Source organism: Thalassophryne amazonica, chromosome 17, assembly GCF_902500255.1.
Source record: "Thalassophryne amazonica chromosome 17, fThaAma1.1, whole genome shotgun sequence".
NCBI classification, from domain to species: Eukaryota; Metazoa; Chordata; class Actinopteri; order Batrachoidiformes; family Batrachoididae; genus Thalassophryne; species Thalassophryne amazonica.
Genome location: NC_047119.1, coordinates 65,182,864 through 65,210,176, shown reverse-complemented (window position 1 = coordinate 65,210,176; position 27,313 = coordinate 65,182,864). Strand labels below are relative to the sequence as shown.

The 27,313-nt window shown below is 40.7% G+C and overlaps 1 protein-coding gene across 2 annotated transcripts in view; it reads right to left on the bottom strand.

Annotated features, from left to right (window-relative positions):
- Positions 1-27,313, bottom strand: part of il6st (interleukin 6 signal transducer) — an 80,401-nt gene that overhangs the window by 2,716 nt on the left and 50,372 nt on the right. For both annotated transcript variants that reach the window (XM_034191504.1, XM_034191505.1), the window contains 8 exons: positions 26,394-26,556; positions 25,989-26,071; positions 24,962-25,187; positions 20,993-21,172; positions 20,021-20,122; positions 14,846-14,992; positions 4,686-4,826; positions 1,373-1,469 (listed from right to left, as the gene is read on the bottom strand). In XM_034191504.1, coding sequence (XP_034047395.1) covers positions 1,373-1,469; positions 4,686-4,826; positions 14,846-14,992; positions 20,021-20,122; positions 20,993-21,172; positions 24,962-25,187; positions 25,989-26,071; positions 26,394-26,556 — 1,139 coding nt within the window. The remainder of the gene's footprint in view (positions 1-1,372; positions 1,470-4,685; positions 4,827-14,845; positions 14,993-20,020; positions 20,123-20,992; positions 21,173-24,961; positions 25,188-25,988; positions 26,072-26,393; positions 26,557-27,313) is intronic.

Sequence of the window (27,313 nt, the reverse complement as noted above, 5' to 3'; positions counted from 1 at the left end):
TTAGTAACTTTAAAATCAGCACAAAAGTGACTCATAATTGACATCTTTAAATAGCTTTGAGAAGGGTTAAGAAGCGGACTTACCGCTTCTGAAAAGCAGCGAAGCCGAAAACGAATGAAGCAACGGGTCGGCGCACTGCTTTGTTGGTTCAAGCAGAACCGTGCTGCAGAAGCTTTTGATTAGAGACCCACTGCAGGGTCTGTAATCAATGTAGAGAAATGATTATTTTCCTGATAAACACCCTCAAAAACAACAGCCGCTCTGAAGGACCAATAAGGGACTCGTTAAGCAAAAAGGCTATTGATGTCGGTGGATCAAATCATTTCTTAATGATTTTTGAAAAGAACCGGTGTTGCCGACCAAATGGTGCGCCCTAAAAATTGGTCTGCTCTGCCGTCACTGTGCGTGTCATTAGTTGTGGTTCACCGATTATCACATCGTTTTTGCTTCAAACTGCCTCCAGTCATCATTTATCTCAGTGACAGATAACTGAAGCTTTTGTACAACAATCATTTCCACATAAATTCAGCATTATTTCATCATAAAAGATGGAGGAAGTGATCAGACCGCCGCGGCTACACTAGCTGCTAGCTGATGTATTCACTGCACGTCTGTCATTTCAGAACGCCACAGAGTATCGCCTTGTTTCTGCTTAAAACTGACTTTAGAATGATTCAAGAGGTTTTACCTTTTCATCTGATGGTTAATAATCCCATTAATCCATTTGATCGCTTTGGGTGAAGAGACTCTGTCTCAGATGAGCTGCTGAGGTTCGAAATGACGCATGCGCAGTGGAGGCAGGGCGGACCAATTTTAGGGGTGGACCGTTCAGTCTGCGACAGCGGTTCTCGATACCCAACCCTAGTTGGCATCTACCAGAAAACCAGTTTCTGTGTTATCAATCTGTGAGCTGAAGCTCAAAAACTGAGTTGCAGACATGAGGTTACATGTACACAAACTCTAGTTTAAATATTTCCTTCATTTTCCCCTATCATCTTAATTGCCTTTATTTTTAGTTAGCACATACATTAAACACTTCAAGCTTGAAGCTAATGATGAGCAGCTGCATGCTGGTGCAATGCACCGCAATTTACATATGATCCGATTAGTCGCCTAATCGCAAACATTGGTGACTAGTCGATTATCAAAATATGTGCAGTGCCTTGAAATGACTTATGTTGTGGTTTGGTGCTATAATAAACTGAATATTGTTTTTTCTTCACTATGTCAGATCTTCAGTGGGTCAGCAGTTTACATACAGTAAGATGAATGCTTCTAAACAGCATAAAACACTTAAAAAGCTTGCTGATGATAATTTAGCAGTGTTCAGAACTGCGTAACAATCAAACATATACAATGAACAAGGACTTACACGTGTCTCTTGCAGATGCAGATCATCATGGTCCCCAGAAGGAAAACAAGGACACCGAAACAGATGCCGACCACAATGCCTTCAAACTCTCCAGGTGCTGTGGAGCAAACAAACAATGTTTAGGCTGCTGTCACACCTGACCACTTCAAGCTCTGCTGTGCACCCCCACAGACTCATCATTGGACCAGCCTTGCACACTAGTGACCTGGAGGTCAGGGAGTTTCAGTGTTGTTTTTTTCCAGGGTCTCTCTCACACACACACACACACACACACACACACACACACACACACACACACACACACACACACACACACACACACACACACACGTTATTTCACAGCAGCATGTCTGCAGAATGCAATTCTCCAAAATATACAGTAGAGGGAAGCAGAGCATTTCTAAACAGTGATGTTCAGGAAAAGCTGGAATGTATGATTCCTTGACTGTTAAAGTAAATCCCTTTGGCTGCTCCCTTGTTTTTTCCAGTCGTGGTCGCCACATAAAACCTGAGGTGGATTTGAATGTGGAACTGACAAGTTTTACGCCAGATGCCCTTCATAACATAACTCCACATTACATGGAGAATGGGCAGGGGTGGCGTTTGAACCGGGAACCTTCCGTACTGCCCACCACACCTGCCTATGATTACTTCACCTGTTAAAAAACAAAAATTATTGTACACTGTGTATATTGTTTAAAAAGTTGTTGATAATCTGGATTGATCATTAAAAATATATAAATATTGGATAATCATATTGATATTTAGTCATCTCACTCATGATGTTTCATCAGCTTAAAGCTGTTGTAAGACAAAAAACACAAAGCGCTCTGTGCATTAGTGCTTCTGTCACATCAGTGATCAGTGTTAAAACATAGCTTTAGAAATTTTGTGCGTCTGAGGTTATTTAGAAAATCATCATACTTCGGCTGTATTTTAAGACTTCTATTATGAACACGGATTGCAAATGTTTTGACTCTTCTACCTGAAAATTAATGATAACAGAGCAACAAAAGGGGCTCTCGATGCTTTTACTGGTCATCAAAAACTGAGTTTCATCCAGTAAGAGGCCCGCTGAACGATGACCACAATATGGACAGGATTCCACTTGCCCATTGGTGTATAAGAACCTTTCAGAAGTAAGTTACAGTTCATAAGGCCAATGTCCACCAGATCTGGGTCTTATCTGTGTCTGAAATCTAAGCAGCAAGAGCTGGTGACTGATCTGTGCATGTTATATGTTCGGCACACCACATTTTATATTATTTACATGTATTATCTTCCATTCTTTCAATTATAACCTGAAGAGAAAATGGATTTGATGGAAAAAGCACTTGAAATCTAATCTGAGATGCTCTCAGTTGCATTCTGGTGCAATTTCAGGTCTGTTCACCCCCCCCCCCCCCCCCCCCCCCCCAAAAAAAAATCACGCAAAAAAAATTCTCTTTTTTGTTGGGGTCAATTTTTCCACCCCAGAGAAGAGTGTTTTCACACAACTTCCATCATCACAATACAAGTCACATGGATTAGAATACAGTAGTACTATTTGATAAGACCACATAATCACATTGAACGGTTACTGTTCTGTCTCTACATTCATCCAAACATTTGACTTTAGCAATTTTTGCTTTTACTCATATAACAACTGATAGTGCCTTAAAATAAACTAAAATACAATTTTAGACAAGTAAAGCTGCATCTACTGTTCATTAAGTCACCAATGTAGCATTTAGTTCTCAGGAACACTGATTTGGGTTTTGGTCCTTTTGGCCAAATTAGCCCCATTTGAATTGATTTCTGATAAATGTTTAACGTGGAGCTCATTTTAAAATCTCACAGCGTCTCTCATTCGCTGCTGTGTGGTCGAGCAGCGGCACGTTACATTTATCCTTTGTCTCGGATCAGGATGTGAAAATGTGAGACTTTTAATATCTACTGTGACATCTCATCAGAGATGTTTCCAAACAATTTTACAAATACAAACATCATGAAGACCACAGACTAAATCCAATGCAGGCCAAAACAAAAATAAGCCAGAAACTTTTTTTTTTTTTTTTTTTTTTTTTAGAGTTTATTGGCGGTTTGCAAATCAATACTTTGCATTATCGACACCAACTGTTTTGGGAAAACCCGGAAAATTTCACCATGAAAATAAAAACCTGGATTTCTGAGAAATTCACTGAATTGTGATGCAGTTGCAAAACTAAAGATCAAATTTCATACTTAAAATCTTTTATAATTTCAGTTGGCGGGGGGTGCATGGCTACTATGCAGGGATTAAAGCAAAACAAACAAACAAACAAACAAACAACACATACATACATATATGCGCATGCATGCCCTGGCCACCACTTGGGGAAGCCCTGGTGTAGTTTATAATTATATGTAATGTAAGCAGGTACAGAGAACAGAGAAGTTGGTGAGCTTGCTCACAGATTATTGTTACTTAAGTAGCAATACCACACTGTAGAAGTATTCGACTGCAAATAAAGGTCCTTCACCAAAAATGTTCTTTACGTGCGAAATTATCTAAAATCACAATACACCTTCAGTTCCAAAGGTAAAAGTACTCAGATCAGCCAATTTCTGAATCATGCTAGGTAACTTATGAATTTCATCCTTTGGACCAACAAAGCCTTCAGGCCTGTGTCCATAATGTATTTTTTTGCTTTTTCTTTTCTTCTGAGCAGCAGTGCCTCCCTGCCCAGCTCCTCTAAACAATAACAGTGCATATGTGGCCGCCTAGAGCAAAAGCACAGCACCAAGCATCTTTTTTAAGCGCTTTAAGTTGAAAATCTTTGAACTTCTCAGAAAGACACTGGTGTTATCATTGCAGCATCTTTTCAGCCATCCAATCAGATGGGACAAAACCTGTCACCCTAACAACCAAGAAAATGGAAGCACAGCTTTCAGATGTCACACAAACACAATGACAACAAAGATTAAAAAAAAAAATCATCTGTAATAGCAAATTTGACAGACTGTATTCCTGCTGAGGGTGAGTACTTTTTTCACTATGTGAATTGTACTATATGGAGACAGAGTCACATTGATTAGAATTGTGTTAAACTGTATCCACAAACAGTGTTCAAAGAACGAAGGTCTCTGCTCCCACAATTCAAATGTGCAGGTGATTTTAATTTTTAACTAGAGTTTAACTTCAGCCGAGGTGTTCATCATCAAACCTAGCTGTTCTGGTGATAAGACACTTGCAGTTGTATAGTTTAACTGAAAATTGTGCAACAAAAATTCAAACAAATGTATTTACGTCAACAAAAAAGAAGAAGAAGAAGAAAAAAAAAGGTAGACTCACCATACTTCACAGTGCTAAATGAGTGTTTTGGACCAATGGCTGAGCCTGCAATGGTTGAAGCCTTTATCCAAGTCTCATACTTGGTGTTGCTTAACAATTGCTTCAGAGTGTAGGAGTAAGTTTTAGCTGGCACCGTTTCGTCTGTAAATTAGAAAAACACAGAAGTCTTTGTGTCAAACTTTCTGCTGCCATCATTTAATTCCAACAAATGTCAGTGCAGTGGTGGGCACAGCTAACCAAAAAGTTAGTTTCGATAACTGGTAATCAGCTAACTGAAAAGTTATCTTTTTTAACGCTAAACCGATAAACTGCCTAAAAACTTATCCGAAGCTACAGATAACCATTAACTTTAAATTTTGTTTCCCATATGCTCTCAGCCACTAAGAAGCTGATTTTGAGTTTAAACACCGCCAAAGCTTCTAACAGAACCAACAGGAATCACAAACCCAAACAGTCAATGAGCCAGGGCTTCTGTCTTTGTGCACTCTGCCCCCTGCTCTAGGAAAGCGTTATTTACCCAGACAGGATACAGTGGTCCAGCGATGAGGCAGAGATCTTGAAATGGAAAGTCGGTTTGAATTATGGTTTTGCTTTAAAAATAAAATTATTCCGGATAGAATAACTATATTAATGTAACCTCTTAAAAGTGATATATAACACGTATGTTAATTTTAAAATAATGCACTAATTCTGAAGATTTGAACATTAACACACAGATCCCCAAAAGGGATTATGGGTAACTAAGCCTCCACTTATACTGATTGGCTGAGTCATTCATTCTATGTAAAAACTAACACAAGTGAATCAATGTAACGTGTTGGTGTTTACAAATAAATGTGCTTTTGTAAAATATATCATTTTTCTCATTTTTATTAAAAAAAGAAAGAAATTTTCAAGATCCCGCTAGACAGCGCCTAAGCGCATGCATGATGACATCACAATTCTATTCGGTTCAGGAGACAAGGTTTCTTTCAATAACAAGAACTGTCAAAAAAAACTCTCGCGTGTTGGAATTGTGTGGCGATGGGAATCGCCTTTTGAATGCTTAAATAACATTGTCAGTCGCACAAAGAAATCAAATAATAGTGAAAACATGCCCGGTGCGGTGTTACAACAGATCAATCAGTCGCTCCGTGAGGCGTCATAACATCAAGCCTGGTTCACGTGGCAAGATAATTAGACCGATGTCGGACCCAATCTTTCCCTTCCGACAATCTTAAGGACGCCCCAACAATCTAATATAATATAATTATATCAGATATTCCTGCCATGTGTGGTGTGTTAAGAAGGACGTGAGGAGCTAAATGTGACATGCAGCCAATCAGAAAGCGAGGTGTTTGACCTGGAAATGTTTGTGCGTGTTGTTTTTACCATGTGGTTGACACCACACACTGTACAAATAAACCTGTCAGATCTATGATTTGTTTTTATCTCCACGTGTGAGGTCTCTCTGGTTTTGGAAACCTACAGATAATTTTAAAATCCTGTGGTCGACAACACTGTGATATAACCGGTGGCCAGTAGATGGCAGTGTTCTATGCATTTTGACGCCGGTTATATCACAGCCTGAATCACAATTTCGGCTTTTGGAAAAGCAACCTGGGCTTCTTCTGGCATTTTTACATAAAACAAACACAATAACAACATCTATAAACCTAGAGAATATATTCACGAGAGTTTTAGGCACAATATACAGTGAGGAAAATAAGTATTTGAACACCCTGCAATTTTGCAAGTTCTCCCACTTAGAAATCATGGAGGGGTCTGAAATTTTCATCTTAGGTGCACGTCCACTGTGAGAGACATAATCCAAAAAAGAAAAAAGCTGGAAATTACAGTGTATGATTTTTTTAATAATTTATTTGCATGTTACTGTTGCAAATAAGTATTTCAACACCTGCCAATCAGCAGAAATTCTGGCCCTCAAAGACCTGTTAGTCCACCTCTAAAAAGTCCACCTCCACTCCACTTATTATTCTAAATTAGAAGCACCTATTTGAGGTCGTTGGCTGCAGAAAGACACCTGTCAACCCCACACAATCAGTAAGACTCCAACTACTAACATGGCTAAGACCAAAGAGCTGTCCAAAGACACCAGAGACAAAATTGTAGACCTCCACAAGGCTGGAAAGGGCTATGGGGCAATTGCCAAGCAGCTTGGTGAAAAAAGATCAACTGTTGGAGCAATTATTAGAAAATGGAAGAAGCTAAACATGACTGTTAATCTCCCTCGTACTGGGGCTCCATGCAAGATCCCACCTCGTGGCGTATCAATGATCCTAAAGCATGGTTTACACAGACGGTTTTGTCGGCGGGTAGTACGTAGACCGAAGTTCACGGTAGTTCCGGCTGTTTTCGCTGTGGAACAGGGCAGAGCATTTCGCCGGCGTTTTGACCACCGTACTAGCCGCAAATACACGGATAAAACGCCGCTAAATCCGCCAAATAAAGCGGCGTTTTGACGCCGTAGCATCCGGCACACGTCAGGCAACGGGGGTTAATACCCAGTTCTATCCTTTACAATCGCAGGTTAAGACTCGCGTGAGAACGGCGGTGTTCTGCTGCCGCCGATAATGCCCTGTGTACCGCTGGATTTATCCAGGCAAATCCTTCTTTACTCCAGGAACTTTTGCATATAGGCACCACCCCCAGAGTATAATAGGCTGAAGCAGCAGGAATACATGCCTCTGTCACTGCAGGGGGAGGGAGATCATACTCAGCCTTTTCTTCGCTTTCCTTTTCCCCTCTTCAAAGTGTTGCTCCGTCTCCACCACAGGGCTACCCTCTGCTTCTGAACCAGACCTCTTGGTAAGACCTTGCCGCTGCCAATTTCATGTTAGGAGGCATACTGGAGCTTCTCTGCAAAAAATATCTGGAGCTGGCCGCGAGTGAGAGGCCTGCATGCAGCACGCTAGCATTTTTATATTGACCGTCGCCTATCGGCCGTTTGGAACGCCGTTATTAACCGGGAGGTGGCATTTAAAACGGCGTACTGTCCGCTAGCGCCGCCGTTTTGTCTGCATCTGTCGCCGGTTAAAACGCCCTTGAGGACGCCGATGTGGGCTCTATCGCTGTTTTACACACCATTGATTAGGGATACAACGCCGGCCGCCAATTACGGCGGTGTAAACTGCAGCACTACAGGAAGTGGCAGGATGAAACGGCGATTAAAAAGTATCAAACACCGTTGTTCGCGTTGTCTCCGTCGTCACGCGAATTCTCCGGGATCACTCCCGGAATTATTCGACATGTTGAATAATTTTTTCGATGATTCCCGGTAAAGCCGGAACTAAGCCACGCCCCCTAGTGCCGGCGTTAACAACGGTGTGTGATCCTTAAGACGGCCAAAAACTCTTCCGGGATGCTTCCGGGAGCTCTTACCGTCTATGTGTAAACAGGGCTTAAGAAAGGTGAGGAATCAGCCCAGAACTGCACGGGAGGAGCTGGTCAATGACCTGAAGAGAGCTGGCACCACTGTTTCCAAGGTTACTGTGGGTAATACACCAAGACGTCATGGGTTAAACTCATGCATGGCACGGAAGGTTCCCCTGCTTAAATCAGCACACGTCCAGGCCCGTCTTAAGGTTGCCCATGACTATTTGGATGATCCAGAGGAGTCATGGGAGAAAGTTATGAGGTCAGATGAGACCATAATAGAACTTTTTGGTCTTAATTCCACTCGCCGTGTTTGGAGGAAGAAGAATGCTGAGTACCATCCCAAAAACACCATCCCTACTGTGAAGCATGGGGGTGGAAGCATCATGCTTTGGGGGTGTTTTTCTGCACATGGGACAGGACGACTGCACTGTATTAAGGAGAGGATGACCGGAGTCATGTATTGCAAGATTTTGGGGAACAACCGCCTTCCCTCAGTTAGAGCATTGAAGATGGGTCGTGGATGGGTCTACCAACATGACAATGACCCGAAGCACACAGCCAGGATAACCAAGGAGGGGCTCCGTAAGAAGCATATCAAGGTTCTGGAGTGGCCTAGCCAGTCTCCAGACCTAAACCCAATAGAAAATCTTTGGAGGGAGCTCAAACTCTGTGTTTCTCAGTGACAGCCCAGTAACCTGGCTGATCTAGAGAAGATCTGTATGGAGGAATGGGCCAAAATCCCTGCTGCAGTGTCTGCAAACCTGGTGAAAAACTACAGGAAACGTTTGACTTCTGTAATTGCAAACAAAGGCTACTGTACCAAATATTAACATTGATTTTCACAGGTGTTGAAATACTTATTTGCAGCAGTAACATACAAATAAATTATAAAAAAAAAAAACATACATTGTGATTTCCGGATTTTTTATTTTATTTTATTTTTTTACATTATGTCTCTCACAGTGGACATGCACCCAAGATGAAAATTTCAGACCCCTCCATGATTTCTAAGTGGGAGAACTTGCAAAATTGCAGGGTGTTCAAAAACTTATTTTCGTCACTGTACAAAGAGTTTAATGCTGTTGTCCGTGTGGAGCCTGATCAGAGCGTCTCAAATGCATTTCTCCTGTCGTGAACCTTTACCCATAATGCACTGCGCACACACCATGTCCATAATAAACCCTTCGAAAGTGCATTACTTTAAAACTAAAACATATAGCTGATATTTTCACTTTATAAAACTTCAGACGTGACATTAATTTAAATAACTTGTCTGAAATTAGTTTGGTTAAAATTCTAACCCTAACCCTAACCATAAGTTAAAACTGTATGCCTCTGGTTGACTTGGGTGCTGTTGCCAGCATATTAGTATGGGGTCAAAAGAAATTAGTTTTTTTTTTTCTATGATCAGTTCTCCTTTGCTTGCAGAAGATAGAGGAGTTTCTTCTAGAACCAGCTGTTCTCTGTTTGTAGAGGATAGAACTGCGCATCTACTACAAAAAAACTACACATGCAAAAATGTTAGCAATCTAAAAATTAATCGGACCAAAACTTATAGGAAGATAATTGGCCCGATGATGTTTTCAAAGTTATCTGAAAAGCTAATCCGATAATGAAAACATTATCTTCGATAATTAGCCGTTAGCGGAACTGTGCCCACCACTGTGTCAGTGCAGCAACGCTAACTGGCCAAGTGAAGAAATACAGAATACAACCACAGCTATTCTACATCTATGACCACCACAGCTGAGAAATGTCTCTCTCTCTAAATAACAGCAGCAATAATAGAAGTCGCACATGTTACACAAACTGAATGCGATGTTGTGATGATATGTTGTGATGCCATATAAGAATACAGTGCAGAGTAGCTACCTAAACTCTGTAAGGGAGATAGAGTATCTCGTCAATAGTTTTACATCCTCATTGAAGACAACTTTGGATGCTGTAGCTCCTCTGAAAAAGAGAGCTTTAAATCAGAAGTGTCTGACTCCGTGGTATAACTCACAAACTCGTAGCTTAAAGCAGATAACCCGTAAGTTGGAGAGGAAATGGCGTCTCACTAATTTAGAAGATCTTCACTTAGCCTGGAAAAAGAGTCTGTTGCTCTATAAAAAAGCCCTCCGTAAAGCTAGGACATCTTTCTACTCATCACTAATTGAAGAAAATAAGAACAACCCCAGGTTTCTTTTCAGCACTGTAGCCAGGCTGACAAAGAGTCAGAGCTCTATTGAGCTGAGTATTCCATTAACTTTAACTAGTAATGACTTCATGACTTTCTTTGCTAACAAAATTTTAACTATTAGAGAAAAAATTACTCATAACCATCCCAAAGACGTATCGTTATCTTTGGCTGCTTTCAGTGATGCCGGTATTTGGTTAGACTCTTTCTCTCCGATTGTTCTGTCTGAGTTATTTTCATTAGTTACTTCATCCAAACCATCAACATGTTTATTAGACCCCATTCCTACCAGGCTGCTCAAGGAAGCCCTACCATTATTTAATGCTTCGATCTTAAATATGATCAATCTATCTTTGTTAGTTGGCTATGTACCACAGGCTTTTAAGGTGGCAGTAATTAAACCATTACTTAAAAAGCCATCACTTGACCCAGCTATCTTAGCTAATTATAGGCCAATCTCCAACCTTCCTTTTCTCTCAAAAATTCTTGAAAGGGTAGTTGTAAAACAGCTAACTGATCATCTGCAGAGGAATGGTCTATTTGAAGAGTTTCAGTCAGGTTTTAGAATTCATCATAGTACAGAAACAGCATTAGTGAAGGTTACAAATGATCTTCTTATGGCCTCGGACAGTGGACTCATCTCTGTGCTTGTTCTGTTAGACCTCAGTGCTGCTTTTGATACTGTTGACCATAAAATTTTATTACAGAGATTAGAGCATGCCATAGGTATTAAAGGCACTGCGCTGCGGTGGTTTGAATCATATTTGTCTAATAGATTACAATTTGTTCATGTAAATGGGGAATCTTCTTCACAGACTAAAGTTAATTATGGAGTTCCACAAGGTTCTGTGCTAGGACCAATTTTATTCACTTTATATATGCTTCCCTTAGGCAGTATTATTAGACGGTATTGCTTAAATTTTCATTGTTACGCAGATGATACCCAGCTTTATCTATCCATGAAGCCAGAGGACACACACCAATTAGCTAAACTGCAGGATTGTCTTACAGACATCAAGACATGGATGACCTCTAATTTCCTGCTTTTAAACTCAGATAAAACTGAAGTTATTGTACTTGGCCCCACAAATCTTAGAAACATGGTGTCTAACCAGATCCTTACTCTGGATGGCATTACCCTGACCTCTAGTAATACTGTGAGAAATCTTGGAGTCATTTTTGATCAGGATATGTAATTCAAAGCGCATATTAAACAAATATGTAGGACTGCTTTTTTGCATTTACGCAATATCTCTAAAATTAGAAAGGTCTTGTCTCAGAGTGATGCTGAAAAACTAATTCATGCATTTATTTCCTCTAGGCTGGACTATTGTAATTCATTATTATCAGGTTGTCCTAAAAGTTCCCTAAAAAGCCTTCAGTTAATTCAAAATGCTGCAGCTAGAGTACTGACGGGGACTGGAAGGAGAGAGCATATCTCACCCATATTGGCCTCTCTTCATTGGCTTCCTGTTAATTCTAGAATAGAATTTAAAATTCTTCTTCTTACTTATAAGGTTTTGAATAATCAGGTCCCATCTTATCTTGGGGACCTCGTAGTACCATATCACCCCAATAGAGCGCTTCGCTCTCAGACTGCAGGCTTACTTGTAGTTCCTAGGGTTTGTAAGAGTAGAATGGGAGGCAGAGCCTTCAGCTTTCAGGCTCCTCTCCTGTGGAACCAGCTCCCAATTCAGATCAGGGAGACAGACACCCTCTCTACTTTTAAGATTAGGCTTAAAACTTTCCTTTTTGCTAAAGCTTATAGTTAGGGCTGGATCAGGTGACCCTGAACCATCCCTTAGTTATGCTGCTATAGACGTAAACTGCTGGGGGGTTCCCATGATGCACTGTTTCTTTCTCTTTTTGCTCTGTATGCACCACTCTGCATTTAATCATTAGTGATCGATCTCTGCTCCCCTCCACAGCATGTCTTTTTCCTGGTTCTCTCCCTCAGCCCCAACCAGTCCCAGCAGAAGACTGCCCCTCCCTGAGCCTGGTTCTGCTGGAGGTTTCTTCCTGTTAAAAGGGAGTTTTTCCTTCCCACTGTAGCCAAGTGCTTGCTCACAGGGGGTCGTTTTGACCGTTGGGGTTTTACATAATTATTGTATGGCCTTGCCTTACAATATAAAGCGCCTTGGGGCAACTGTTTGTTGTGATTTGGCGCTATATAAAAAAATTGATTATTATTATTATGATGACAGGATACAAGAAATTTCAAAGCAGTGACATAAACCTGGAATTAATGAGAACCACTCTAAAACCAATGTTGTGCAGAACACAGTTTCATTCAGTGAAATGCAAATAAGCTCTACAAGTTGACCACATTCACTGCACACAGATATACTTCTGATGATCAAATCCACTGACAATACAACAACTTGTCACTTTCACTTGCTCACAGAATTTTATGTGGGGGGAGGGGTTCGGCTATACAGGTGCATCTCAAAAAATGTGAATATTGTGCTAAAGTTCAATATTTTTTGTCATGTATTTCAGAGGCATATATTTTGCATATTCATGTTTCAGTACACAGAAACTAAAATGTTCATCTTTTTATTTTAATTTTGATCATTACAGCCTACAGTTCAAAATAATAGAAAATGTATATGTATAAAATGTGTATATCAAAATATTAGAATATTCCAGCAGATTAGTTAAAATACATCTATATCTATAAATACAGAAATGTCTAACTTCTGAAAAGTATGGTAATTTATGCACTCAGTATTTGGTTGGGTGTCCTTTTTAATGAATTTCTGCATCAGTGTGGAATGGAAGCGATCAGCCTGTGGCACTGCTGAGGTGTTCTGAAGTTGAGAATGCTTTGATAGCAACCTTCAGGTCATCTGGATTGCTGGATCTGGTGTCTCTAATCTTCCTCTTGACAATACCCCATAGGTCCTGTTCAATGTGATGCAATGGATGCGAATAAAGCAACGCAAATAAAGCGATTTTGAGTGATTGGCGTGTTTGCGGTGTGAGATTGCGTTGCATCATGTAGCTCTCTTCCCCAGGCTGAAAAATCTGAACTTGCCGCGATGACCAATCAGGGACTGGATATGTAGTGACATGGAGATGTCTGCAGTTATACTTGATATGGACATGTCCTGTCTCTGGCAATCAGCCTGTGAGCAGGATTATGTCCCTTTTGTCCTTTATTTAACACAATTATGACAGAGTTTGAGGGGAGCGCAATGAACTGCAGCAGTAGCCAGTTTTTTTCTTTGTTCACATGTACACTCGCGAATTGGACAGGAGGTCCTCAAACTCCTGGTCCTGGAGAGGCGGAAGTACCGCTGAAAGCAGCCATCATCCAGACGCAGCTCCTGAAGCAAATGATGAATTTGTGGCATCCGGTGTGAACACGGCTCAAGCAGAGCGACACACCGGGCGATGGTGGCACGTCCATCATCAGGCCAGGGATGCGAATTTGTGGCGTCCGGTGTGAACGCAGCATTAAACTCTCTTATTAATCCCAGTGATGTCTCCCCTCGTGTCAACGCCTACACTTTGTAACAATTGTTTTTTTTTTCCAATCACAAAAGTGTCTGCCCATAGACCAGCTTATTTAGGCGTTAGGCCCACCACAGACTGATCTTTTTCTGTACTCTGCTGCCCTTGATCAGTTCAAACCTTTGTCCTTTTCCAAAGTTTCTGACGTAGTCTATCATCTGTGCCTTAGAAATTGTTCTTTAGACATCATTCCTCCTCATCTCCTCAGAGAAGTTTTTGATTCAGTGGGACCTATTATTTTGTTGCTAATGAACACCAGCCTTAGCTCTGGCTGCGTGCCTTTAGCTTTTAAACATGCTGCTAACAGAATATTTACAGAGGAATCCTGCAAATGGTGACAGAAGCACCAAATTCGGCACAAATACACCTTAGACATTACTCTTTTGAAAAAAAAAAAAGATTGGACATTAGTTTTCAGTAGGCAGCCAGGTAGGGGTCAACTGAAGAATTACAGAGGGTGCAAAATTAAAAGATGTTCCAATCATATTGAAAACTATACCATATTATTTGTCTGATCATAAAGATTCCAAAAAGGTACAGTTTGGACTATCTGTGACTGAATGTTCTGGAGTTATAGGGTAAAAAACAGCAAGAACGGTGACAAAGGTTAATTTCAGTTTATACAGGGATCAAAAGTTAAACTTGCTCTAATTTTGGCAAAAAGTGTTAATAGGGTTTTAAAAAGGAATACTTTGTGCCATGGGCCATGTTTAGTTATGTTACAGGTTAAGATATGTGACACGTCATAGAATCCAATGGACGTCGACAATGACTTTTACTTTATAGACCAAACATTCAACACAAAACTATTCCATTTATTAATCCTATTATTAGCTTTGTGGTGTTGTGGATGTGGTGAGGTGTGGCACTAGCACAAGCTCCCAGACTTGACTTGTAGCATCAGGCAATTCCATATTAATTCCACATACAGAAATATACAAATTTAAAAGCAGTTAAAAAACAAATAAAATACTCGAGTATCTGTACGATTTTGGATATTTGCAGAGAAAAAGTATCACAGCCTGCATTGTCCTATATTTCACATAAATTCAATATGAGAACAATCCAAAAAATGATTGATACATACTGTATAGATTAGTCCCACTTGAATAGAATATTGTGTAGTTTGTGATGAAGCCCCGTTGTTTATCCCGAGGAATCTCATTCCACACGAGTTCTGCCTCACTGGGACCTGCTTTACCATTCAGCCTAACAGAAGGACCTTCCAGTGGAGCTGCAAGGACAGCACAAACACACAACACACCATCATACAAGAGATTTGGTTTGGTTTTGGTTCTGAGACACACAGTTTACCAATAACATGAATTAAATTTGTTATATACAGTCAGGTAAGTATTTGGACAGTGTCACAGTGAGACTCTGTACACCACCACACTGGAGTTGAAAACAAAATATCAAGATATGCTTGTAGTGCAGATTTCAAAATGGTCAAGGCTACAGCCAGCGTGGGGGTCTGCACATGCTCTAGTACATAGGTAATTTGTTTTTATTTGGACATTAAAGGACACGTCGCACTGAAATCATAATTTAGATTTAGGCTGTTAGTGACCATCCAATGATCCACTGAGATTACTTTGTGCACTTCTATGACCGGTTTTAAAGTATACGGCATTCGCAGCAAACAGCTAAGGAGACTTCCGAAAACAAAGTACTCATGTGTTCCCAACAGGTGATGTCGTCACTAGAAGTGTCCCAGCGTGCGCTTCAATGGAATGCATCTGTTAACGTTAAGAGCTGAGGCACAAATTAATTCCAAAGTTTATATAAGTGTGATTTTGTGTTATGACGACTCATTTTTAAGTGATAACTGCTCATTTTGATGCAGTCACAGTAAAAGCAGCAGCTGTGAGAAGGTTGTTTTTTTTCCACCTGCGACAATTAGTCATGCACACAGCCTGTTAAAAACGCTATTAAGTGTTGTATACAACCTCTGGCAAAAATTATGGAATCACCAGCCTCGGAGGATGTTCATTCAGTTGTTTAATTTTTAGAAAAAAAGCAGATCACAGACATGACACAAAACTAAAGTAATTTCAAATGGCAACTTTCTGGCTTTAAGAAACACTATAAGAAATCAGGAAAAAAAAAATTGTGGCAGTCAGTAACGGTTACTTTTTAGACCAAGCAGAGGGAAAAATTATGGAATCACTCAATTCTGAGGAAAAAATTATGGAATCATGAAAAACAAAAGAACGCCCCAACACATCACTAGTATTTTGTTGCACCACCTTTGGCTTTTATAACAGCTTGCAGTCTCTGAGGCATGGACTTAATGAGTGACAAACAGTACTCTTCATCAATCTGGCTCCAACTTTCTCTCTGTTGCCAGATCAGCTTTGCAGGTTGGAGCCTTGTCATGGACCATTTTCTTCAACTTCCACCAAAGATTTTCAATTGGATTAAGATCCGGACTATCATCTTGAAAAATGATATCATCCCCAAACATCCCTTCAATTGATGGGATAAGAAAAGTGTCCAAAATATCAACGTAAACTTGTGCATTTATTGATGATGTAATGACAACCATCTCCCCAGTGCCTTTACCTGACATGCAGCCCCATATCATCAATGGCTGTGGAAATTTACATGTTCTCTTCAGGTAGTCATCTTTACAAATCTCATTCGAACGGCACCAAACAAAAGTTCCAGCATCATCACCTTGCCCAATGCAGATTCAAGATTCATCACTGAATATGATTTTCATCCAGTCATCCACAGTCCACGATTGCTTTTCCTTAGCCCATTGTAACATTGTTTTTTTTCTGTTTAGGTGTTAATGATGGCTTTCATTTAGCTTTTCTGTATGTAAATCCCATTTCCTTTAGGCGGTTCCTTACAGTTCAGTCACAGATGTTGACTCCAGTTTCCTCCCATTCGTTCCTCATTTGTTTTGTTGTGCATTTTCGATTTTTGAGACATATTGCTTTAAGTTTTCTGTCTTGATGCTTTGATGTCTTCCTTGGTCTACCAGGATGTTTGCCTTTAACAACCTTCCCATGTTGTCTGTATTTGGTCCAGAGTTTAGACACAGCTGACTGTGAACAACCAACATCTTTTGCAACATTGCGTGATGATTTACCCTCTTTTAAGAGTTTGATAATCCTCTCCTTTGTTTCAATTGACATCTCTCATGTTGGAGCCATGATTCATGTCAGTCCACTTGGTGCAACAACTGTCCAAGGTGTGATCACTCCTTTTTAGATGCAGACTAAGGAGCAGATCTGATTTGATGCAGGTGTTAGTTTTGGGGATGAAAATTTACAGAGTGATTCCATAATTTATTCCTCAGAATTGGGTGAGTCCATATTTTTTCCCCCTCTGCTTGGTCTAAAAAAGTAACCATTACTGACTGCCACAATTATTTTTCCTGATTTCTTATAGTGTTTTTTAAAGCCAGGAAGTTGCCATTTGAAATGACTTTAGTTTTGTGTCATGTCTGTGATCTGCTTTTTTTCTACAAAATTAAACAACTGAATGAACATCCTCCGAGGCCGGTGATTCCATAATTATTGCCAGGGGTTGTATAACTGAACAATCTAATAAATATATATATATCTGTGTCATCATGTTGCCTGTACAAATGTCACAGAGACATTCCACATTCATTACGTGGCAATTAACAGCTGACACGCAGGTTAAAACAGCATAACAGCTGTTTTAACCTGCATTAAGGATTATTCAACATTAATTCTCTTTTAAAAGTTCCTTATAGAGATTGACAGTTTTATGATATTTGAGAGAGTCTACAAGCTTAATACTGATTATATATTGTTCAAGTTCAGCCAGACGTCCGTGTAAATTGGGGGCTAAAACAACTGCTGCGCGCACACACACACACACACACACACAAAGTAAAAAATAAAAAATACTTTCATTGAAAGCTCCACTGAAAAGAATACAAAGCAAGCGATGAAAAAAAGAACTATAATGGACACTTTTGACCCAACAACTGCCTGTAAAAATCACAAATCTGTTAGAAGACACAAACCTGGCCAAGTTCAACAACCACTGAAAATTTGTTTTAACTTTTCACCTAGAGCAGGGATCTTCAACTCGTTCCAGAAAGGGCTGAGAGGGTGCAGGTTTTCTTTGCAGCCACTGATTCCACCAGCTGATTTCACTGATTAATATCACTTTGAGCAGATGGAATCAGTTAATCAGTGAAATCAGCTGGTGGAATCAGTGGCTGCAAAGAAAACCTTCACCCTCTCAGCCCTTTCTGATACGAGTTAAAGAGCCCTGCTCTAGGTGAAAAGTCAAAACAAATTTTCAGTGGTTGTTGAACTTGTCCAGGTTTGTGTCTTCTGACAGATTGTGATTTTTACAGGCAGTTGTTGGGTCAAAAGTGTCCATTATTGTTGGCCCAGGACTGCATCTCTTGTTTTTGCAGACAAGTGAATTCTTATGGCACCTTCAGAATGTAATCTCTGCTGCTAACTGGGAAAGGTTGCAGCTGAGTAGGGATGGGTATCGAAAACCGGTTCCTGTTAATAATCGATAAGAAATGATTCGATCCATCGACATCAACAGTCTTTTTGCTTAACAATTCTCTTACTGGTTCTTCAGGTCACATTACGCTGGAGCTAGCCGTGACGAAAACATGGTTTGTGTCTCGCGCACACTCCGCTGAGGAAACAAGTTTAACTGCACAATCAATGGGAATGAGTCCAAAGATTTATCCAGAGTAACAACAAATTAAAGTAAATTAAACACTTTTATGTGTTTTTTGTGGTTTCTTGAGGCATTCTGTGAATGCAGAAATGCGCTTCGACCTCAAAATGCGCTCCTGTGATATAAACTAAACGCACCCTCTTCTTCTGTGGCATAAAATGGCAGCAGGCATTGTTATTGTTGCATTGCTGCCACCTTCCGCATCAGTCAATTATAGCAGTACTAAATCCTCTTGAGTCCAGTGTCTTTCAAGTATTTAAAAAGCCAACACTTCCCCTTCCACTTTAATTTAATCTTTATTTAACCAGGTTTGTGTTACTGAGATCAAGATTTCTTTTACAAGTGAGACCTGGACAAATATAAAGTTTCCAATTCACTTAACCTGCTGATCCTATGTCTAAAATACTTCCAAAAGAAACTTCTTTCAGGCCTATTCTAAATTCTGAGAGAAGTTCTTGCCTTTCTCTCTAATATTTATTACAATACATGAAGACATCCATAATCAACAAAACAATGTCATAAAAACGATCTTGCCGACTCCTGGATGAACCTGCCCCAGAGATCAAGGACCCAGTGACTACGTACAGATTTTATTTATGTCCAGAGATTAAGGATCCAGTGACAAATTTCATATTTATTTACTTTAGGACTTAATAAAATCTTGTTGACATAGAAAACCTGTAAATCTGACTTTTTGGTACACAGAAAATTCACAGGAGGTATTGATAAGGGAATTGATGAAGAATCGGATTGATATGCAAAATCCATAATGGCATTGATGTCGATAAAATATTAATACCCATCCCTACAACTGAGCATGATGCAGTATGAATGACAATCAGGTCACAGCACTCTGTGGAAACCCAGTGGATTACTGTCACTGGGTTGGGACAAACTCACTGCCTTAATGAAAGAGCTGTATCTAGAGTATATGGAGTTTCTGTTCATGAGTGAAGGAAAAGCAAAGAATGGGACAAATAAGGATACTGGAGTGGTGTCCTCAGTGATGTGTATGTTGCTGTGGACTGTCAAAGTGAAGATGGAACTGAACAGGGATGGAAAGATTTTACTTACATAGTCAAATTATATTTCTACTCTCATCTTTGGCCCGTGACCGAAAAATGAGAACAGAAGTGGATGAAATGAGTTTCCATCTCAAATGCACAGGAGTTACCTCTACAGAGTTTGGTCTGTAGAGATGGTTTGGCTATCTGATTAGGATGCCTCTCTTTGGAGAACACCTGGGCACATCCAACTAGGAGGAGACTGTACCCCAGAAGTATTATATATCCCACCTGCATTGCTCAAAGTCCATCTTCAGTGAAATCACTTGCCAACATGATTGATTTGAATGAAAACCCAAAGATTAGTGGCACATAGTTATCCATCCCTGTTGCTGTTAAACACAGCTAAGAAACAATGAATATGTGGAAAGTGGAAATTAAGGATTTTCACTTTTTTTTTTTTTTTTTTTTAAATTCTGGTTAATTCAAGACCTGGGGCCATAATAACACTAGAGAAATCCAAGTCTAGCATATGGGTGGCACAGTGAGCATAGTGACAGCCTTACCTCCTTGCTCTCGAAAGGCTTCTGTAGTTACAGGCTTCCCAATCCAACCAGAGTAAATTGGATACACAGATATGTTGTAGCACTTAAAATACTCCAGGTCATCTAAATAGGACATTTGGGGGGGGTAAATTAAATCATGATAGTGGGGTCTTGAAAAACTAAAGCCTTTTCATAATGAGAATCTTTGTGTTACAGCATCAGAAACAATAAATATTTTCATTATCAGGGTTCTCCCCAGAAATATTTAGTATAGCGGTGCTGTTGGTAACAATCACCCGAAGCGGCGCGCAACGCTTCCACTTGAGGTCCCATCTGACCCTGTCTCCTGAAGTCCTAAGACAAAAATGAAACTTTTCCAGTAATGTTTCTATTCTGGCTCTGTGCTGAATTATTGATTAATGAAATTAACCCAAATTGTTTGTGTTTTATTGGCATATTGTATACGTTACAAATGTGCAATAAATCTATTCGAAAGAAAAAAAAATGCACAGAAACACCATTTAAAATGTGGGAGATTCCAGATTTTTTTTTTTTTTTTTTTTTTTAAACACATTACCCCTGTATAATTTTCAATTTTAAAAGTTTGAATTCCCAAGTCAAGGCATGCTGCCCCCCCACCCCTGGACAGACTGGCGATAGCAGCACCTCACACGAACTGCCAAGCCAAAACAAGTTTGTGTTGTTTGGATGTAAATGGGATAAAATAAAGAGCTGAAGTTGTTTATGTGAAATTTCCCTGCAAAAATAAGCTTGCATGCAGTCAAACTCATCAAGTTTCACGCTACTACATTGCAAGATAGCACTGACGGACGGCAGCACAGCAGCACAGTGCCGCTATTCTATTGTCGGGGAGAACCCTGACTATGAAACAGAAGTTCTGTAACGTCAGTACATACGACAAGCCTACACTGCCCGCAGTGTCTGTTCACAGTGTTGAATCAAACAAGTCACCTTACATTCCCAGAAATTTACCTTTAATTTCAGTTCTTGTGGTGCCTCGATTTTCCCACTGCCAGGCTATGTCAATGTCACTTTTCCACTCAACCACATAGTGTGTCACATTTATTGGTGTAGTTATGCTGGGAAGCTTCCATTCCAGCCACAGCTGGCCTCTGTAGGGCCACACCTTCAGCCCTTCCACTGGGGCCAGTTCTGCAACACAAACAAATACACCTTAAATAGTTTTCAGTGGGACTTGCAAAATAAATACAATATACACTTGAAAGTCAACAACAATCTCCAGGGGTGGGGTTGGGCAAGTCTAAAGAAAAAGACCAACTTTATTAATCCTGAAGGAAATTATTTTGCCACAATACAAAACAGTAAAGAATGGTTAGCTAAATACACAATTACAGAAAATTTTAGTATTAAACACAAAAATCAAATTTTTTTTTTTTAATACACACAATAAGTACAACACATTTATACAAAGACTGGAAGATATATTGCCCAAGATGTTTGACAATATTGCACATAACTCTGAATAATGTATTCATCCTGCAGAACAGGGAGGAATTAGTCTGTTTGCCACAGGTAGGAAAGACCTCCTGTGGCATTCTGTGGTGCACCTCGGTGGCCTCAGTCTTTGGCTGAAGGTGCTCTGAAAGGACGTCAGTGTGGCATGGAGGGCATAGGTGTTGTCATGGATGCTAAGCGGTTTCCTCAGCATCCTCCTCTCTGACAACCCCCAGGACAGAGCCAGCTCCCCTGATGAGCTTGTTGAGGTTGTTTGTGTCAGCTGGCTTCAGCCTGCTGACCTAACACACTACAGCGTAGAACAAGAGGCTGGAGACCACTAAGTGATAAAACATCTGCAACATATTTCTGCAGAAATATATATATGTTCTGTGGACACCCAGGTACTTGTAGTAGTCCACAAGGTCCACCTCTATTCCATTATTGGTAACTGGGTTCGGACAGGTCTTTAGCCTTCTGAAATCCACCACCAGCTCCTTCGTCTTAGATACGTTGAGCTGCAGGTGGTTGAGTCCACACCACTCCACAAACTTGTCCACAACGCTCCTGTACTCAGCCTCCTGGTTGCTCCTGGTGCAGCCCACAATGGCAGAGTCATCTGAAAACCTCTGCAGGTGGCAGGACTGTGACCAGAACCTGAAGTCTGAGCTGTAGAGTGTGAACAGGGAGACAGGACCGTCCCCTGTGGTGCCCCCATGCTGCTCTTGATGGTCTTGGACATAATGTCCTAAAGCCTGACGTACTGTGGGCAGCCTGTGAGGTAGTTGGTGATTCAGGCCACCAGTGGAGTCTCCACCTTCATGTCAGGAAGCTCATCACCGAGCAGGTCAGGCTGGCTGGTGCTGAACATACTGAAGAAGTCAAAGAACATGATTCTCTCAGTGCTGTCTGCCTCCTCCAGCTGAGAGTAAGCTCTGTGCAACATGAAGACGATGGCATCCTCCACTCCGTTGCTGAGCTGGTACACAAACTGCAGGGGCTCCAGTGATGATTCAACAACTGTGTGGAAGTGCCTCAGGATGAGTGTTTGGGTTCTTCTTCTTCGGCACAGGAACTAGACATGAGGTTTTCCACCCCTCAAGAACAACCATCTGGCTCAGGCTCAAGTTGAAGATGTGCTGGAAAATCTCTCACAGCTGGACAGCACATCATTCAGCACTTTTGGGCTGAGACCTTCAGGACCCACAGCCTTTCCCAGTGTGAGGAGCTCAGCACTCCCCCTGCCTTCACTGTGCCTGCATCATTTCGGAGTGTCAGCAGCTGAAAAATATCCCTACAGCATGATGCTGCCACCACCATGCTTCACTGTAGGGATGGAGCTTGGTTTCCTCCAAACATGACAACTGGTATTCACGCCAAAGAGTTCAATCTTTGTCTCATCACACCAGAGAATTTTGTTTCTCATGGTCTGAGTCCTCCAGGTGTCTTTTGGCAATCTCCAGCCGGGCTGCCATGTGCCTTTTACTAAGGAGTGGCTTCCGTCTGGCCACTCTACCATACAGACGTCATTGGTGGATTGTTGCTGAGAAGGTTGTCTATCTGGAAGATTCTCCTCTCTCCACAGAGGAATGCTGAAGCTCTGACAGAGTGCCCATTGTGTTCTTCATCACCTCCCTAAGACCCTTCTCCCGATCACTCAGTTTAGACAGGTGGCCAGCTGTAGGAAGAGTCCTGGTGGAACCGAATGTCTTCCATTTATAGATGATGGAGGACACTGTGCTCATTTGGGACCTTCAAAGCATCAGAAATGTTTCTGTACCCTTCCACAGATTTGTGCCTTGAAACAATCCTGTCTCTGAGGTCTACAGACAATTCCTATGACTTCATGCTTGGTTTGTGCTCTGACATCATGTCCAATCAACTGAATTTACCTCATGTGGACTCCAACTAAGCTGGGGGAAACACCAGAGCTCAATTTTGACCTTGATGGAAAAGGCTGTTAATACTTATGCAAGTATTGTGCAAGCTCACACTTGAGAACTAGCTCCAAGATCACAATTTATAACTAGTTTACGATCAGTTCATATAAACTGTGGTCTGACCAAAGGAGGTGGTTTCAGTCCAGATCAAATGGAATCATGGTCCCGTGTGTTTGCAGTGGCAAAACACTTTTTGGATGGTTCGGACGTTTGGGCAAATTACAGGAAAGAGTCAGATCATCTTTCATGACAACTGGGTGACTGCCTGTGCCCCCTCTCGTCTTTTCTTTGTGTCAAAAATAAAACTTCTGTCTTGTGAGCTGCTGAGCAGGTATCATTTGAAAATATTTCCCTTTTTGATGGCAAATGCTGTGACATCGCTCACCACTCTCTCTAAAACCAAAGTTTGACATTCAGGCAGTCCAGGGAGAAAAAAAAAAAAAAAAAAAAAGCTACGCTAACTGACTGGACTCGACCTAAATGCTGACATCTGACGTATGCACTCCTAAAGGTCCATCAGTGTCACTCATGAGCAGACGCAGCCTACACAGATGAGGGCACCAGGTGGCAAGTATGTCATGAAAAATTATTTGGTCTGACCCAAACATTATTGTGTGAAACCAAATAACCAGACAAAGCAGAGAAGCTTGAATCTTCGACTGGACTGGGTTGCTTGACGTGAGGACGTTTCGCTTCAAATCACAGAAGCTTCCTCAGCTAAAATTCTTGCTCTGGTAGTCTGACTTCTGTCTTGACTCTTGTACAGAAGAATAAACCACTCTCTACAAGAGTCAAGACAGAAGTCAGACTACCAGAGCAAGAATATTAGCTGAGGAAGCTTCTGTGATTTGAAGCAAAACGTCCTCACGTCAAGCAACCCAGTCCAGTCGAAGATTCAAGCTTCTCTACTATGGAAACCACCTGGACAACTGAGAGCCTACACAGAAACATAACCAGACAAAGGTATACAAACATGAACCTTGTTAGATTGTTAGGAAACCAAAGAAAAACACACCACACAAATAAGTTTAATGATGAAAGCATAATTTACAATTTTCTGGATCACAACCAAAATGTAATCTGTCAAAATGTAATCCCTTCTCCTTCGGTCCCATTCAGTGGATTGACCATCAAAGGAAACATTTTTACTTTTCTCCACCTCTCTGATGACTGCCTCAATTTCACATAAATTAGGTATCTTCAGGGAGTTTTGTTTTCATTTTAGTCTTCTCTGCACGACAGAACAAACCCAACTTGACAGACACAGAGGTTTTACATGCAAATGATCATTTGAGGCTGTGTCTATTACACCCATTTATAGGAACTGAAAGCAGGTTCATGTATGTGCACACACACTTCCACACTGACCAACGTTATGAAGCAGAGTGGTGTGCAAAAACACGATGGTGAAAAAAAATCTGCATGCAAATGTCTGCTTTTGAGCATACATGCAGTATAAGTCTCCATTATACAACTTAGGAATTAGGTCGCTGGTTGATTTTAACTTTTGACTCTGCCACAAATCAAAGTTACTGTGAATACTTACCATGTCCTATTTTAGGGATGACTAAGACTGCCTTAGGAGAGGTCCCCACAGAATTGTGGGCGGTGACTTCTACTTTAGCGAATTCCTTGTCAGCCAGGTAAATCTCTTTGAGGAAGGTGATCTCCCTCTGGTTTTCTGAACGGTTGACCAGGATACTCTCCCACTCTGCTCTTCCACCAACTCTTATGTCAAAACTTGTTATCCTTCCATTGGACAACACAGGATCCTGTGAGGGCAAAGTCACAGCAACAAATCTTTCAACATCAAATGTGGCACACACCAAACCCCCAGCTTGTTTTCCTATTGGTCGCACTTAAAACCATTAGTTATCATGATAGTGTCAATATTGTGGGCTTTTCCTCATAACTTTCATGATCGCCAGGCTCCAGAGACCAGTCATACTCATGTCAAGCAAATATGAATAAACGTCTATACCACACAGAAAAACGTCTTGTCAAATGACACCAACAGAGTAAATGGACGTCTGTTCCCACACTGTGCTGCATCGCACAACAGAGAAACAGAACATAAACACCAGTGACATACCACAGTCAGCTTGGTTTACACTATTTAATCATTTAAAAACATGATTTTCCTAAAATGTGTGTTCTTAAAAAAAAGGGTGATCTTGTGGCAAACAGCTACCACAGTCTGCAGGTTGTGATTACTACTAAACACTCGAGCTGATTTCACTGACAAACACTTGGAAAGAAGTGAATGAATTCAGTGAAAATACCTGCTGATGTCATCAAGTAGAACAAACGCCTGTAGACGGCTGACCCTTCAAAGCACACAATTCCCTGACTCTCAATTTCAAACAAGAAATTAACATTCTGAAGGACAAAATCTTGCAACACTGCTCCCCTCCTCCACAAATAAAAAACAAACATCTTGAAACATTGTAAAATGGGGGTGTGTGTGTGTGTGTGGTTGTAGTTTTTGTTGGTTTAAGTTTTCAGTTGCATTCAGTAAAATCAATAACATTTAATGTTTGACAAATGTTTGTGATCTATTTCAGCAAAATTACCTTACAAATGATTTTCACTTGGCGTTCGTTTATGTCGTCACCAGAAGTGATGATTTGCCATAAATCTGGTTTACTTCTTGGTTCTAAGTGTTTTCAAACAGGCACAAATAGGAAATCATCAACACGTTGTTACAAACAAATGTAAATTTATAAAAAATAATCACTGATGCTTATTATGAATTATATTCCAATACAATTATTCTTGAAGAGCCAAGACCATTTTGCTTTTTCACAGAAAACACTGCATAATTAAAATATAGTGGCCCAAATACTGAGAAAGAAAAAGACTCAAGAAAGTGAAAACTATTTTTCAACAAGATGCTGTCTTTAATTTTAATGATATATGTTTTTATTTGATTTGAAACAGCAAGAACACAGTTCCAGTCTCACAGCCACAGTACTCACGATCCTCCGGTGTTCTTCGGGTAGCATTGCTGCTCCACTCGCTCCAGTAGCCATAACCCTCTACAGAACATTTGCACCGCACCTGGGTGATATAAGCAGTGTACGGTAGAAGCTTCTGGAGCCTGAAAGACTGGATTCCCCTTGAAGTGTCAGAAAGAGGCACCTAAAAGACATTTCGCATGTTGTTGTTAATAGTCAAGTAATAATTGACATACAGGCACGCATGCGCACACACGCAGGTATGAATTTGTTTTTCCTCTCTCTGTAGCCATGCCAGAGCACCGCGGGTATGATGTCAGCACCCTCAGTGGCAAAGGATGAGAAACACAAAAACTCTGCCAAATGTTTCCTGGAGAATATTCAATGTCTAAACCCAGGGAACCTTAATGACTGACACACCAAATTAACTAAACACGTGTGTGTTGTTAATTCAGAAGAGATTTTTCTCAAATGTAGATTAGGGGTGGGGCGATTCGTCAATGTAATCGATCTTGTAAATACGCTGACGCATAAAACGTGTGTTGATATGTCGCGGTCATATGGTAGCAGGAGTATTTGTGAAACTAAGATGGCTGCTCGGGGTAAAAACAGCACAGATGGAGGAGAAGCTGCAGTGAAAAAAAAGACTCTTCCATGCTCACCGAAATCAAGGGAATATTTCAACCAAAAACCCAACCACGTTGTGATAGGTAATCTCTGCAAGATAGACATGAATTATCACAGCAGTAAGACTCCAATGAATGATGACTTGAAGCGGAAGCATCCCGGTACGTTGTGCCAAGACAACAGCAACGCAAGTCCTGTTTACTTCTTTCCCTCCTGAAGCATGTTCGGATTAAGGACACGCAAAACGTGTGTCTGTTAGCGGTAACATTAGTCTGAATGTTTATTAATCACCCTGATATTAAAAGTGCTTTCTT